The sequence below is a fragment of the Nanorana parkeri genome, unplaced genomic scaffold (assembly GCF_000935625.1).
Source record: "Nanorana parkeri isolate BGI_ZX_2015 unplaced genomic scaffold, ASM93562v1 scaffold94, whole genome shotgun sequence".
Taxonomy (NCBI): domain Eukaryota; kingdom Metazoa; phylum Chordata; class Amphibia; order Anura; family Dicroglossidae; genus Nanorana; species Nanorana parkeri.
The window spans coordinates 1,561,062-1,574,523 of NW_017306362.1; the positions used below are offsets into that span (position 1 = coordinate 1,561,062).

General features: G+C 41.5%; 1 protein-coding gene across 1 annotated transcript in view; it reads right to left on the reverse strand.

Annotated features, from left to right (window-relative positions):
* VPS13D (vacuolar protein sorting 13 homolog D) overlaps positions 1 to 13,462 on the reverse strand; it is a 174,940-nt gene that overhangs the window by 135,464 nt on the left and 26,014 nt on the right. The window contains exons 18-24 of the mRNA XM_018552637.1: positions 10,166 to 12,367; positions 7,956 to 8,107; positions 5,556 to 6,584; positions 4,958 to 5,048; positions 3,769 to 3,895; positions 2,305 to 2,485; positions 2,024 to 2,206 (exon numbers count right to left, since the gene is read on the reverse strand). Coding sequence (XP_018408139.1) covers positions 2,024 to 2,206; positions 2,305 to 2,485; positions 3,769 to 3,895; positions 4,958 to 5,048; positions 5,556 to 6,584; positions 7,956 to 8,107; positions 10,166 to 12,367 — 3,965 coding nt within the window. The remainder of the gene's footprint in view (positions 1 to 2,023; positions 2,207 to 2,304; positions 2,486 to 3,768; positions 3,896 to 4,957; positions 5,049 to 5,555; positions 6,585 to 7,955; positions 8,108 to 10,165; positions 12,368 to 13,462) is intronic.

A 13,462-nucleotide genomic window follows, 5' to 3' on the forward strand; every position in this document is an offset into this window, starting at 1 on the left:
CGGCTTCCACAGTTCTGTACCTCTTTTGAACAAACAGAAAATCACAAAACAAGGAGACACTTAAATCAGCAGCAATCATATGTTTGTAAAGAAAACATATGAGGATTGGAATTATGAAAGAAGCACTCTTTGTAGAGATAACACTGCAGTCAGCTCTTATGGAATTTCAGGAAATGTTAATTTCAATGTATGAAGTCGCCTTTTTCGTTTTAGTATAAGGCTAGTAATTTAGTCTGATAAATATTCCACAGCACACATGACACATAAATAAGCAAATTATAGAACTGTCCTGTTCAATCCATTAATTCCATAAGCTCCAGAGAGACACTTGGGGAAACTTTCACCTGAAAGCTATACCTGTAATGAAACTGGATCCTTGTAGGAAGACCCATGTAAAATTAAGTCCTTCAGAGCAAATAAAAACAAAGTTTCATTTTATTGTACGTAGGTTATTGTACATAGTTATCGCTGGCTTCATGCCAGTGATAACCAACATGTATGACAGGAATCAGAAATACTGCAGAGTGACCAGATACCGTGTGGGCTTATGACAAGACAAAATAAATGAAGCAGTAAGTAATAATCGATTAAGGGAGAGTATAGAGGTTTTGTACATGTGTTCTTTATAATCAGGGCTAAAGAAAAAAAATATTATATAACATTTAAAAATATAGGTAAAGTAAGATAAGTGTGAAAAATTGCATTTTTAAAGGACAAGCATCCTTTAAATATCCACCAACTGCAGTCAGTCTGGTAAAACACACTACCTACCTTCCTGATCTTCATTGTGCCTGACCTTTGCAAAGAAAACGTCCCAGTCACATCCTATTAAAGCACAAACAAAGGCCCCATTCATTCCTTTGAATGAGCCGTACTCCAATGAATGGCTGGAGGCAACCATGTGTGACACATCTAAAGAAATGAATGAGGCCGTGGCTCATTCTTATTTGCAAAGGTGAAGACTGCTGGAGAGGGAATAAAGGTGAGTATTTTACCAGGTAGGCTGCACTCAGGAGGAGGGGGGGGGTGGAGTGTTTACTTAAAAGACAACTGTTCTAAGAGTAGTCATCTTTTATTTATAACTGCATTTACTATATTAATTTTCTTTCTCTTTTTATCTAGCAAGTGGAACCACCTGCTGCAAAATGCCTTTTGTCTACAGAGTTAAAGTGGAAGTAAATATGCCGGTAAAAACGATTGCCAATCAGCAAGCTTGATGTGACTGTGCAAGTCTCTTCTGCCATAAAAGCTTCTTGCTCCCATCAAGCATTCTTTTCTCTGTACACAGAGACCTGGCATGCCGAGATGAAGTAACCCCCGTGCGCATGCGTGGCAGTTAAATGAAGTGGGCAAAGTCTTAAATCCCATAAGAAGACCGGGAGGCAGATGGAAGTGCCAGCAAGGGAGGAGCGCAGCACTGGAGGTTTGGCAGGTACGTCTGCCATAATGTGCGACTATGCCGTGCATACTAGAACCTTATGGCTGAAAGCTCCAGGACCCCCTTCTGTTTTTTTTAAATAAAATGTACTTTACTTCCACTTTAAAAGGCTGAAGGAGAATATTTACACAAGTGAATAAGCCAGAGCAGTGAGTGCAACCAGACAATGCCAGTTTTAAGGCAGGCAGCTTCTGCTTTGCTGGCTCTTTAGAAAACCCAAAGTCCTGGGGGAACCATTTGTTATGTATTAAACATTTATTTAAAAAAAAAAAAAAAATGGGAGGCCATCAAAACTGGAGCAGACACAATCTGGAGCAGCTGCCCATGGCAACCAATCAGCTTCTCTCTTCAGTTTGTTCAGTTAAGATTTGAACATGAGAAGCCGATTGGTTGCCGTGCACAGCTGCTCCAGATTATGTCTGCTCCACTTTTGATAAATTCCCCTCAATGTGTGTTTATGTGTGTGATTGTTTGTGCAGAAATATAAAATAACCCCTGCACATACTCCACATTCTGATTTCTATCATATTGATATACTATAGCTATAAATATCAAAGAAGAAGCAATCATATCATGGAACTCTACCTTGTCCTTTAAGCAGAATGTCCCTGGGGATCCAGAAAACAAAAATCGGTTCTTGACTTTCAGTTTTCCAAGGTTGGCAACAATCAAGTTATTAGATCGAGAGCTTTCAGGGATTAGGAGAACTGGGGCTCCAGCCTCAATGTCCAGCAGGATCCGAGAGGCCCGTTGTGCCTGGTCTCTGACCTTAACAAGGTAAATCAAATGACACAGAAGCACAAGACTATTACTCCCGATAGCTCAGATCCTCATAAGTATGCATTTCCCAACCTCCACCAACCTACCGTTTGCCCCTGAATAGCTGCCCTTTGCCGGCCAAGGACATCCTGTAACTGAGTGAAGTGCTGGATAAATGCCACCACCTCAGACTGGAAGCGCTGGGTGTGAACGTACTGTACCGAGGCCATCCGCAGGTTTACACGCATGTCATACTCTCTTTTTAACAAGGGATCTGGAGGACCATATCTATAGGGCATAGATAACAAAACAATCAGCAATAAAGGGGATCATCTTTTTTGATAGGTATATGTGGTTAGGGTGAATAATCAAATGAATGTGTGTGGCAGAGTGTTTCTAAAGGACCTCATCCTAGTTACGTCGCAATTGATCCGGTGCCACTCTCACCTATCAACGCATGGCAACGTAAAGGAAAACTGGACCTGCACTTTATTTGTAATGCAGCACACCCCAATGCATGGCATGTGTGTTGTAGTTTGCTGTTAGGTGGGTCCATCAGCACCTACTGTATTTGTGCACCGGAGTTCTATTCTAAATTGTAAACGACTGGCCCTGGAGTGCGCCATACAGAGTTTTGGAGTAAAATGAACATGTTACTGTACATTAACCAAACACATATATATGAAGCCAGCCTTAATATTCTGGTAAAGAAACAGATTTCTTATATAGTTTTTAAAAGTAAACCTATGGGAAAATTTTTAGCTGCAATCAATTACAGGTACCGCCTCCAAAAATCCAGGGTGCAAATATGGACCACCTTCCTGCTCTGCTGGCTCTGATCCCACTTTTTTATCTACTGGTCCACACACTGATAGGCAGCCCCAACCAATAGCATAGTACAAGTGGTGGGAGGGGGCAGAATCAGATCCAGTAACAAGGAAGCTGGTTGGTACTTTCTCTGCAGGTTCCAAAGCTGCAGGGTATCTATACAAAATCAGATCTGCTATTCATTTTAACCCATTAATGACCAGTCATGTCCATAGTACGTCACTGGCATCGGGCCCATTTAAACTTGTAAAGCCGACTGTCGGCTTTACAGTAGAAGTGATTCTGGCCGCTCAGCTGCCGCCAGATCGCTTCTACGAGCCCGACTCCCCCCCCCGCTGTGTTTCCCGGGCTCCGCTGCCCCTCCTAAGGGCCCGGGACCGGCTTCTCTGGTGTCAGGGGGAAGCATGGGAGGTGATTGGTGAGCGTCCGTTCACTGATCATCCTCCCGTACTATGGGACCGGGAGTGATGCAGATTAAATCACTTCCAGTCCCATAGCTGACAATGCTGGGCTCCTGAAGCCTGCGATCTGCACTTCATCAGCTTATTTGGAGTGTAAAGGTGATAATAGGAGTCTTTTGGACCCCCAGTATCATCTTAAAGAGTACCTGTCACTGCCAATATGCTATCACATGGAGAACATGTATAGGTACATCTACTGCTGACAAGCCAGCTGGTGATAAGGATGGATGTTAAAGTGTCTTATCTGTGAACAAGTATAAAGAATTTTATGGTTAAGCTTACTTGAAAATGTGGAATATCAGGGCCTCGTCCCCGCTTGTTGTAAAGCGCTCAGTGTACAGCTCGCCATGGGCAGTTAGGTCACTCAGCGACAAGCTACCAATGCTCCCCTGTAAAGCCAGATCACTCTCTGTGGTAAATCAAAAGAAATAATGTAGTTAAAGAAGGCCTGTCATAGCATTATAACACATGCAGCCCTATAGCAGTGCATAGGGATTGATTTACTAAATCAACGTAGACACTGTACACTTAGAGCGTGAATGTTCCCTGACCTTATGAAATAAGGAAAAGCCGTGTGTACTTCAGTCGCCCAATTGCGTGCATGAAAACTGCTTTTCCCTGCATATTATTGAGTTTTCAAAGTGAACACAGTTTAATCTTATTTGCCCAGCTTAGTTAACATTCACTTTGTTAAGTGAGCAGCCTCTACTACTTTAGTAAATCAATGACATAATATTTGTGAAGTGTTTAAATATACTTGTTGGTTTACAATTTTATTTTGTAGAGTTTGGAAATACATATGTTAAGGAATGTTGGGCAAAAGTGTTCACTACATATTCAACTAGTGACTCTTGGTTATTAGCACTGCAGAGTGACTATTTCTTGCTCTTACTGCAACCCTCTCAATCGACTTATGCTGGCTGTATACAGATCAGTCCTTAGGTAACTGATTTTAAATCAGCAGTCCAGCAATAGGTGTGTACAGAAAGATAGGCTCTAGCAAAAAAAAAAAATGTATATAACTATATGGGAAATACAATATCTATAATATTTAACAATTGGGTAAAAATGGTCTAAAAAGTCACTTAAAAATTAATGTTAAGTACTTAAAATCAGTATTTACTAAAAGTACTCCAAAATTTCCATTCAAAGGAAACCTGACCTGGTCTAAAAAGTGGAAAGGTAACAGTGCTGGACTATGGCAATTGATATTTTCATAAAAGAGGGAGGGGATCAGGACCAGGAGAGCCCAGAGCTTAATGTCAATGTCAACTTGGAGAGAGACTGAGGACTGATGAACCTAGGATGCAAAGGGTGCCACAGAGTTTGAATGGAGGACATTTACTTGCACGTTGTAGGCCAAGTCAGGTTTTCTTTATGGGACAGTCATGTAAAACATTATATGAAATGTAAATACGTTATCTGTTGAACACAGACACAGTTCTCTCTACTCTTTTGGTCCGACACTCACCAATGTTTTCCAAATGGGTAATCAGCTTGGATACACTTGCTTTCGCCAGTTCACCAGCGGTCTGCTTTAACACCAATGATAAAGAGTGCACCTTTCAAAGCAAGAAGGGACATAAGTTACAAACTAACCAAAGTAAGGTTCCACAGTAGTGTCTGCTGACACTACTGCATTTTATGTACAATGTCCCCAAAAAAAGAAAAAAAAAATAATACAGTACTTTGTAACTAACTGCACAATACCATCCGTGCATTGTGGTGCACTGCAATGCATATGTGCTGGGCTGTGTTTTCAAGGTGTGTTGGGCTACCATTCACTATGAGTAGCACCTCACTAGCACCACTATGATTAGCACCTTCTGATCATGTGTTGCGATAACCCATGTTATTACATTGCAAATATTTGAAGACAACCCAATGGGTCACCCAACCCCCACAAGTGACATTTCAGCTATAGGCTAGAGTTACATGAGTGATATTTAGTAGCTCAAGTCATGATACTAACTACTAAGAGTAGCTAATAATCAATAAACAGATGGAACAAATGGTTCCCTATGGTGAAGATTGGTCTCCTAGTGTGTTCCTCTAAGGTTTTTAATTACCTTGAGATCCATTTTTATATTTGTATGTTCTTGTACAGGAGCACTGACACTTGAGCTCATTTCCGATCTCATAGCCTGCCGGCTGTCTGTAGTCTCTGGCTTCATGGCATGGTTATCAGCTGTTGATCCAATTCCGAAAAAGTCTAAAATTACAACCCAGGTCTGCAGTGCAATTAATACGTCAAGGCAGTTAAAATCCACATTTACGCTCCGATTGATACGTTTATACTTTGAGGAGAATTCAGGGTGGTTTTTGTCCACCAAAAACACATTTATGTGGACCAAGGAGTCATCAAAACTGTCCTTTCGGCGAGATGGCTTTGACCTGTCTGATGTGGGGGAAGGTGGTGGAGTTAAAGGGTACTCAGAATCAATATCTTCACTTTGTTTCTTGCGAGACGTGAGAGCTGGTCTTTGGTATAACTGGAAGACATTTGGTGCTTCCTCCATATGAGAAGGAAGAGATCGCGGCATGTCCGGATATTCAACATGAGACACTAATGGACATGACTGTGACAGATATTCCTTGTGGGCCAAACTTGATGTCTTAGGCGCTCCCCGTGATACCATCAGATTCTTGTACTTTGAATCAGGATTCTTTTCAAGCAAGTCTTCCATGAGAAGAGAACGTAAGGCTATCTGTATGGCCAGGGTTTGTGGGTGATCTTTATTAAACTCAATGTCAAAGTCTTGAAATTTGAGACTGACTAGGCCTTGAGCACCAAGTGTGAGATCACCACTCAGCTGGATCTGCAATTCAGAGATACGGAAATTCGCCTGAATTTGAGTAAAGTGTTTTTCCTCCTGGGTAGACACGGATTTGTTGGATATGGATCTAAGGTGAGGTACATTGAACAAATGAGTTTCTTTCTGCTCAAGTAAAACATCAGCAGCTTTAGATGCAGATTTATCAGGGGTTGCAGAACCTGAGGTGCAGGAAGACTGAGGCAATGTATTCACATCGCCACTATATACCAAGTTGTCAAGAGTCTGTAAAACCTGCTCGTACACATGTTTTGCAAGAACCACCTGTATGGAACACAAACAATAAATAAAAAGGTGTGTTTGGCATGATTTAAACTGACTATAACATATACAGTACATGTAACGCTCAAAGCAAAAGCAGTCCCAAATATTCCTGATATCATGAAGAAAACAAGCTTAAAAGGCAGTATAGCGCATCTCTACTGTTGTAATCACACTTTTGCATAGGACTACTTGCTACCTCCCCTTGAGGGAGAGAGGGAGGTTTGGGGGTAAATTCGGTTATTAAATAGTAAAAAACACTAGGAGGCACGGAGCTTAGAGTGCAAATCCATAGAACTGTAATAGGGCAGCTGCAATATTCTCAAAAGGATAGGGCACTCTCTAAAGTTCCATTAAAAGGAGAACTATGAGGTGATTGAAAATCACTCAGCCTCATAGTTCGAGCCGAAGTGTGACAATGAAACTGTCACGTCGGCTCAATAGATCGGGAAGAGAACACATACCGTCGCTCGCTCACTTCTCGATCTATCCCTGCAGAGAGTCGTGACCGTCACTCACGGCTCCCTGCAGGGACTCCCCCCCTCCCCTTTCCGATCCTCCAGCGCTGACTGGCGGAACGGACGGGGGAGGGGGCGGGTACAGCTGGCTGTGCCTCTAGATAGGCAGAGCCAGCTGTCAATCACGCAGCTGGGTGGATCCAGACAGTAATGTGGGGATCCGTCCCGGCTGCGGCGGTCTCAGTATACCGCAAGCTGTAGCTCGTGGTATACTGAGCTTTGGGTCACGGGAGGACGCTAGTTTGTGTCCTCCCGTGACATTGCAATTGTGATCACTCGATCTCAGCTGCAAAGCTCAGACTTCAGCCCATTCTCTCCCAGGCAGAGTCCCGTACTGAGTTCTGAAGTCTAGGTAGATGCAGGAATATCGACAGCCGTCCTCCTACCTAGGGGGAGGACGGCTGGACGCTGTATGAGGTGATTTAATGCAGTTTGAAGTCCAGCCGTCCTTCCATCTCTCCTAGCTGAAACTCAGTACGGAGCTCTGCCTGATAGAGAATGTGAAGAAGCCTGAGCTTTGCAGCTGTGATCCAGTGATCACAATTGCAATGCTTTCCAGGCTTGAGTGCAAAAATTAAAGAAATGCATATTTTTTTATTTTATTAAATATGCATGTCTTTAATTTTTGCAAAAGGTGAACTTATCCTTTAAAGGATTTGTGACCTACAAAATACCCATTTTAACCCTTCTCTCCTAGTGACTCTGATACATTGTAGCATGGCCTAATGGAAACCTATTCAAATATGAACTGAAAGGTTGTGGGAGCCAAATAAAAAAAAGTAAACACTAGGTACAATCATTAAAACATATCTTGGTCTTCCTCTCTTCCTCGCTACAAAGCCCCTTACAGACTCACCTGAACATTGTTGACCAAATTTCCCTGAATCTTTAAAATGCTTTCCACCGCTATAGGGTCTTCATTAAATGGGAAAGTTGCCTGGTAGTCTCTTTCTAGATTAAACTTCTCCATTTTGAATTGTATGGTAGTGTTGTGTAATATGTGGAAAGCTGGAGAACAAAACATAATATTTTACAATTGCAGATCATAAAAGGTCAAAGCACAGCTCTTAAAACTTTTACGCTTAAATCTGGAATAAGCAAATATTGTCTAAATACAACAGTCCTGTGTATTCTTTCTCGAATTTTAATGTACTTTTTGTTTTCTTAAAGATCTGTGCAGTAATTCATTGTGAATCTTTGCTTCTGTGCAAGAGCTTCCTGTAATAAAGACCAGACACTGCTGTGCTCTCTGCTTGAGCAGGGTGACTGGTCTTGTGTTCACCCCTCCTGTAGTTTTCTATAACTCTGCTTTCTGCACAGGAAAATCAAACAACTCAATAAATATAATTTCTCCAGGCTCCCCCTGGCTGCTTGGCTACAGAATACAGCCACTGTGCGAGTTGCTCTATATCAAAAGGTAGGGCTGCAGCTAGCGATTATTTTCAAAATCGATTAGTTGGCCCGATAATTTTTTTCGATTAGTTACATTTTAAAAAAAAATATCCCCCCCTTAGCTAACTAATCGATGAGAATAGTTGCCAACTATTCTCATCATCAATTATTATCAATTTAGTCGATTAGTTGTTGCAGCCCTAATTAAAAGGACATAATCTATGTGAAAGCAAAGCCACTGAATTTTTCTTACCGCTTCCTTTTGGTCTGTTAAATATACTATTGAAAATGTTTTGTTATATCATTTCGATAAGTGCATAAACATACCCGTTGATCATGTCAGAAATTCAGAACTCTCTAGTGTACACTTCACGTGTTATCTTAAGTAGAGTAATTAGCCCTCCCAGTCCTTATCTGCAAAGGGCTGACAACAGTCCACAAAAATGCTGCATGTTGTGAGCCCACAACAGGATTTAGGATCTGAGTGCAATTTCTGTCAAATCAATAGGTATTTTTCTGTACAAAATAAACACCTTGGGAGGGGGAAGCAGACCGAATATGGATCAGCTGTGCATAGTAACCAATCATTTTCTATCATCTACTTGTTTAGTTAAGCTTTGAAAATGAAAGCTGGAAACTGATTGGTTGCCATGCACAGCTGCTCCAGATTCCATATGCTTCAGTCTTATATATAAAAACATTATACCCAAATATACTAATATATAAGAATGTGTGAATATCATACTTAGACAGGTATACTTGTGAACAATGTGTCCAAAGTTGTACATAAGGATTAATTATACAGAAAAACCTGTCCTTCCTAGCCATCTCTGCTGCACAGATATCTGCAAGACTTCTACTGGGAAACAGAATATGACCAGTAAAGCATAAGTGTGCGCACAGGGTGTGCCGATGTGCCTGTGCATACTCTAATCACTTTGAGTACAACACTGAAACTGCAACAGTGGTACGCCATGTTTTTGGACACCAAGCTGGTGGAGAGATCACAAAGATCTCTCCGTGACCTGCTCTGCAATACAAAGCACAACAGCACTTGCCACTTACATTCCCTCCATAACAGCTGCAGTCCTCGGTGCCTGGGAAGCTGCGAGGGAGCGTGGCTGTGGCTTCCCATCCAATTAGGAAGCCAGGCGGATGGTCACGTGACCACCTGCCAGGCTCCCTGCTTCATTATTGCACCCCTGCTGGAAGAGAAAAGTGACAGTTGGAGATGGGAATCTTGGATGTCTGAGGTCTATTTATATAGGTATACACACACACACATACACACGTGTGTGCGTTTGTACTTTTGCATGCACACCCTAATGCAATAGGCTGCGCACGCCTGTGCAGTAAACTGAAACAAACCTGGCCATAGTATCTCCAGCCTTTTTCACAGAATAACAATAAATCAGTGTTTCACACAACTGCTGGTTTAAATCAGGCTCAGTCTGGTAGGAATTACTCTTCAGAGATACTAAAGTTTAGGGCAAACTCAGCAATGTTGTTAATGTCCCCAGTGCTCCACTTCAAACACCTCAGTGCATTACCGCTTCATTCAGATACACTGTTCTTTTCCACTGTAAAAACTTTAATGCAGTGAGCTAAAATAAAATTATGCAAATATTGAAAATATGCAATTGCTTCATCTAAAAAAAAAAAAAAAAAACTCACCTTGCTTCTTTTGCAAAGACTCAAAAAAATCATGGCGGGTAAAATTTGCCTCCTCCTGACTGCTCACACTCGCCGAGCCTGACATGGACCGCGAAGATTCAGATTCTGAACGCTGATATTCTTTCTGAGCAAGGACATTGCTGTTCAATGAATAGAGCTTTATATCTTTAATCTCAACTTGTAAGCGATCGCTGCTTGAGTGGTCCTCATCCGACACAAAGTTCTGAATAAATATTTGACCTAGGTGTCCAACAAGAAGTTCTGTACTACCAGGAGTACGGGGGATTGACACAACTGGAGACTCTATATTAATATTTAAAATGAGTTTTACTGTATCTATTTTGGCACCGACTGGACAAAATCCATCATATTCGTCCGCTTCAAATTGTACAGAGTCCCAATGTTTACGTGGAGTCTCAAACAGTGACACCATCTCACTGTACTCTGCCGTTTTTGTGGCCAGCACAGAGGAAACTTTTGAGGCTGCAGTCTTTAGCATGTTACGGAAGTTATCTTCCAACTCGTCCATTGATAAGGTCAGCTCTTTCAAAAACTTGGCCGAATGGTTATAATGCAAAGATGCCATTTTTAAATTAAGGGCAATTTCTTCTTTGGACTTCTCAACAAAAGTAAAACTCAAAGCCTCCATCAGACTATATTGAGAGTCTTGTTTAACCAACATGGCTTCAAAAGCCTCAAACCCTTGACCTTCATAAGCAGCTGTGTTGCCTATACTAATCACATACTGTTTTTTTGAGGAATCCTGAGCAAGGTCGATAAGTTGGAGACAACCAAGAGAGCCATTGACATCAAACCTACTACCTATAGCTACGTTCACCTTAGTACCACCAATGCTAGCTGTGGCAATCTTCTTCCCACTACTTCTTCCATCCGGGCTATTAACCGTTCTGAAGAGCAGGATATTTAACCTGTGAATGTCAATTGCCACTTGAGTGTTCTGCTCGTACGTTGACTGAAAAAATTCTTGCTCTGTAAAATCATTTTCAAAACTGGCCTTCAAAGGTTGGGGGCTAGACTCGTCGTTCTCTCTTGGAAAAGATTTCTGAAGAAAACCAATGAGTTCTACCATTGTTTCCGGATTAAGGATGATGTCCAAATTGTTGACCTGGACACTCATTACCTGCAAAGAGCTGTCCAAGTTCATTGAAGGACATTCAGAGCTTACAAACTGATATTCAAGCTTGATGAGGGATTCTTGATCTTTTAGGTTTATGTTTTCTAAGGAAGTACATTTGTTTTTAAATGTGAATGGACTGGATGGTGACAAATCATTGCCAGATACTGGTGACTGTGCTCTGCTGTCACGAAGACTTCCAGTTGGTGCATCCAAGCAAAGATTCTTGTGGGAAGCCATCAGAAGATCGAAGTCAGAACCATACGTTTGCATAGTGTCCACCATAAGTAGACCATGAACAGTCAAGGCAACGTCTATATCATAAGGTCGTTTTACAAAATTGGCGTTGCAACCAAACACTTTCAGGAGAGAAATGTAACGTCCGCAGCTTTCGACACCAAGCTGCATATAGTTGATTTTAAATTCAGCCAGTAGAAGCTTAGACTCTACAAGAACCTCACGAGTGTGTTGCTCAAGGGTAACAACGCTTTGAGTCAGATTCATCACAGAATCCATTGTCCTTCCATTGCTTTCAGTATCAAAGAATATTTTCTCTTTCCTCAGAAGCATATTATCAGACATTTTAGTTTCAGAACTGGCCAAGCTGGTAAAACACTTTCTCAAAGCGAAGATCTTATCCTCATTGATATGAATTTTTAAATCTGGCAGTGTACCGGAAAGCATTGCCCCCGGGTACTGAGGGTCAGAGGTGTAAATCAATCTACGTTCCAACTGTAGGAGGACGTTAAACTTCTCTACAACGTGAGTTGGGCCAACTTCATTGTCCTGGAGATGCTTCCAGTTGTCTTTCACATGCCCAACCATGATCTGCAAATCTTTAAAAGACAATGAGTATTTCTCATACATTTTATTGCTCAACAGGTAGGCTTCTAGCTGCTCTTCACTCAACTCTGTTCCATTGTAGCTAGCTGTATCAGATCCAGCTTTGGCTTCAGCTTCAGGTGGAGGGCTATTTGTTGGGGTAGCTAGAGGAGTTTTGTATTCTTCATCACTTAAATCGTTTGCTTCCGCAGATAAATGATCCGTGACCTTTCTTTTACCTTGATCTGCTGAGAAAATAAAAATGGAATAAAGGTTACATATTCTCCGTAGATCGAAACTCCTTTGCCTGCTAAGAAATTCTTCAACTACTTATCTACACAAACGGCATGACCAAATATTATGCAGAGTGACCTTTGAACTTCAGAACAGCAGGGAGACTGGTGCTTTAGGTTCTTCTCTAGCTCAGATCATATGTTTGCTATACACCAGCAACAGCCATTTAGCAAAAGGGAGATTCACATCTGTAGGGAACCAAAGTATGCTTGGTTTTAACTACTTTTGCATGAGTTAGGGCTGCCTGAAGAAATATGCAGAGGAGAAGGTGAAGCCACATAAAAATACTGCATGTTTTTATTTTTCTGCATGTAAGAGACTGATGGAGCCATGTAACAATGTGGCCAGTAAGTGTTTTCACACAGATAAGAATGTTGTTGGGACAGACCCAAATACTGTTTACTGGAGTTTCTAAATCAAACACAGTATCCTCCTCATTTCTTAAAGGACAAGTTCACCTATTGCAAAAATGTAAGAAATGCATATTTAATAAATATAAAAATATATGCATTTCTTTAATTTTTGCATTCAAGCCTGGAAAGCATTGCAATTGTTATCACTCACAGCTGTAAAGCTCAGACTTCAGTACACTCTCTCCCAGGCAGAGCTCCGTACTGAGGTATGGAGTTTCAGTTAGGAGAGCTGGGGAAGTACGGCTGAACTTCAAACTGCATTAAACGACCTCATACAGCATACAGCCATCCTCGCTCTAGGTAGATGCGGGAATATGGGCAGCTCTACCTAGAGCGAGGATGGCTGGATGCTGGATGAGGCGATTGAAGTCCAGCCGTCCTTCCACCCATCGCTCCTAACTGAAACTATGTACCTCAGTACGGAGCTCTGCCTGGGAGAGAATGTGAAGAAGCCTGAGCTTTGCAGCTGTGATCGAGTGATCACCATTGCTTTCCAGGCTTGAATGCAAATATTAAAGAAATGCATATTTTTTTATATGTTATTATTTTTGCATTTCTTTAATTTTTGCAAAAGGTGAACTTAGCTTTTAAGATGTACGTTTGCTGGGTTAGCCCAGAAATGTCCTGTTGGAC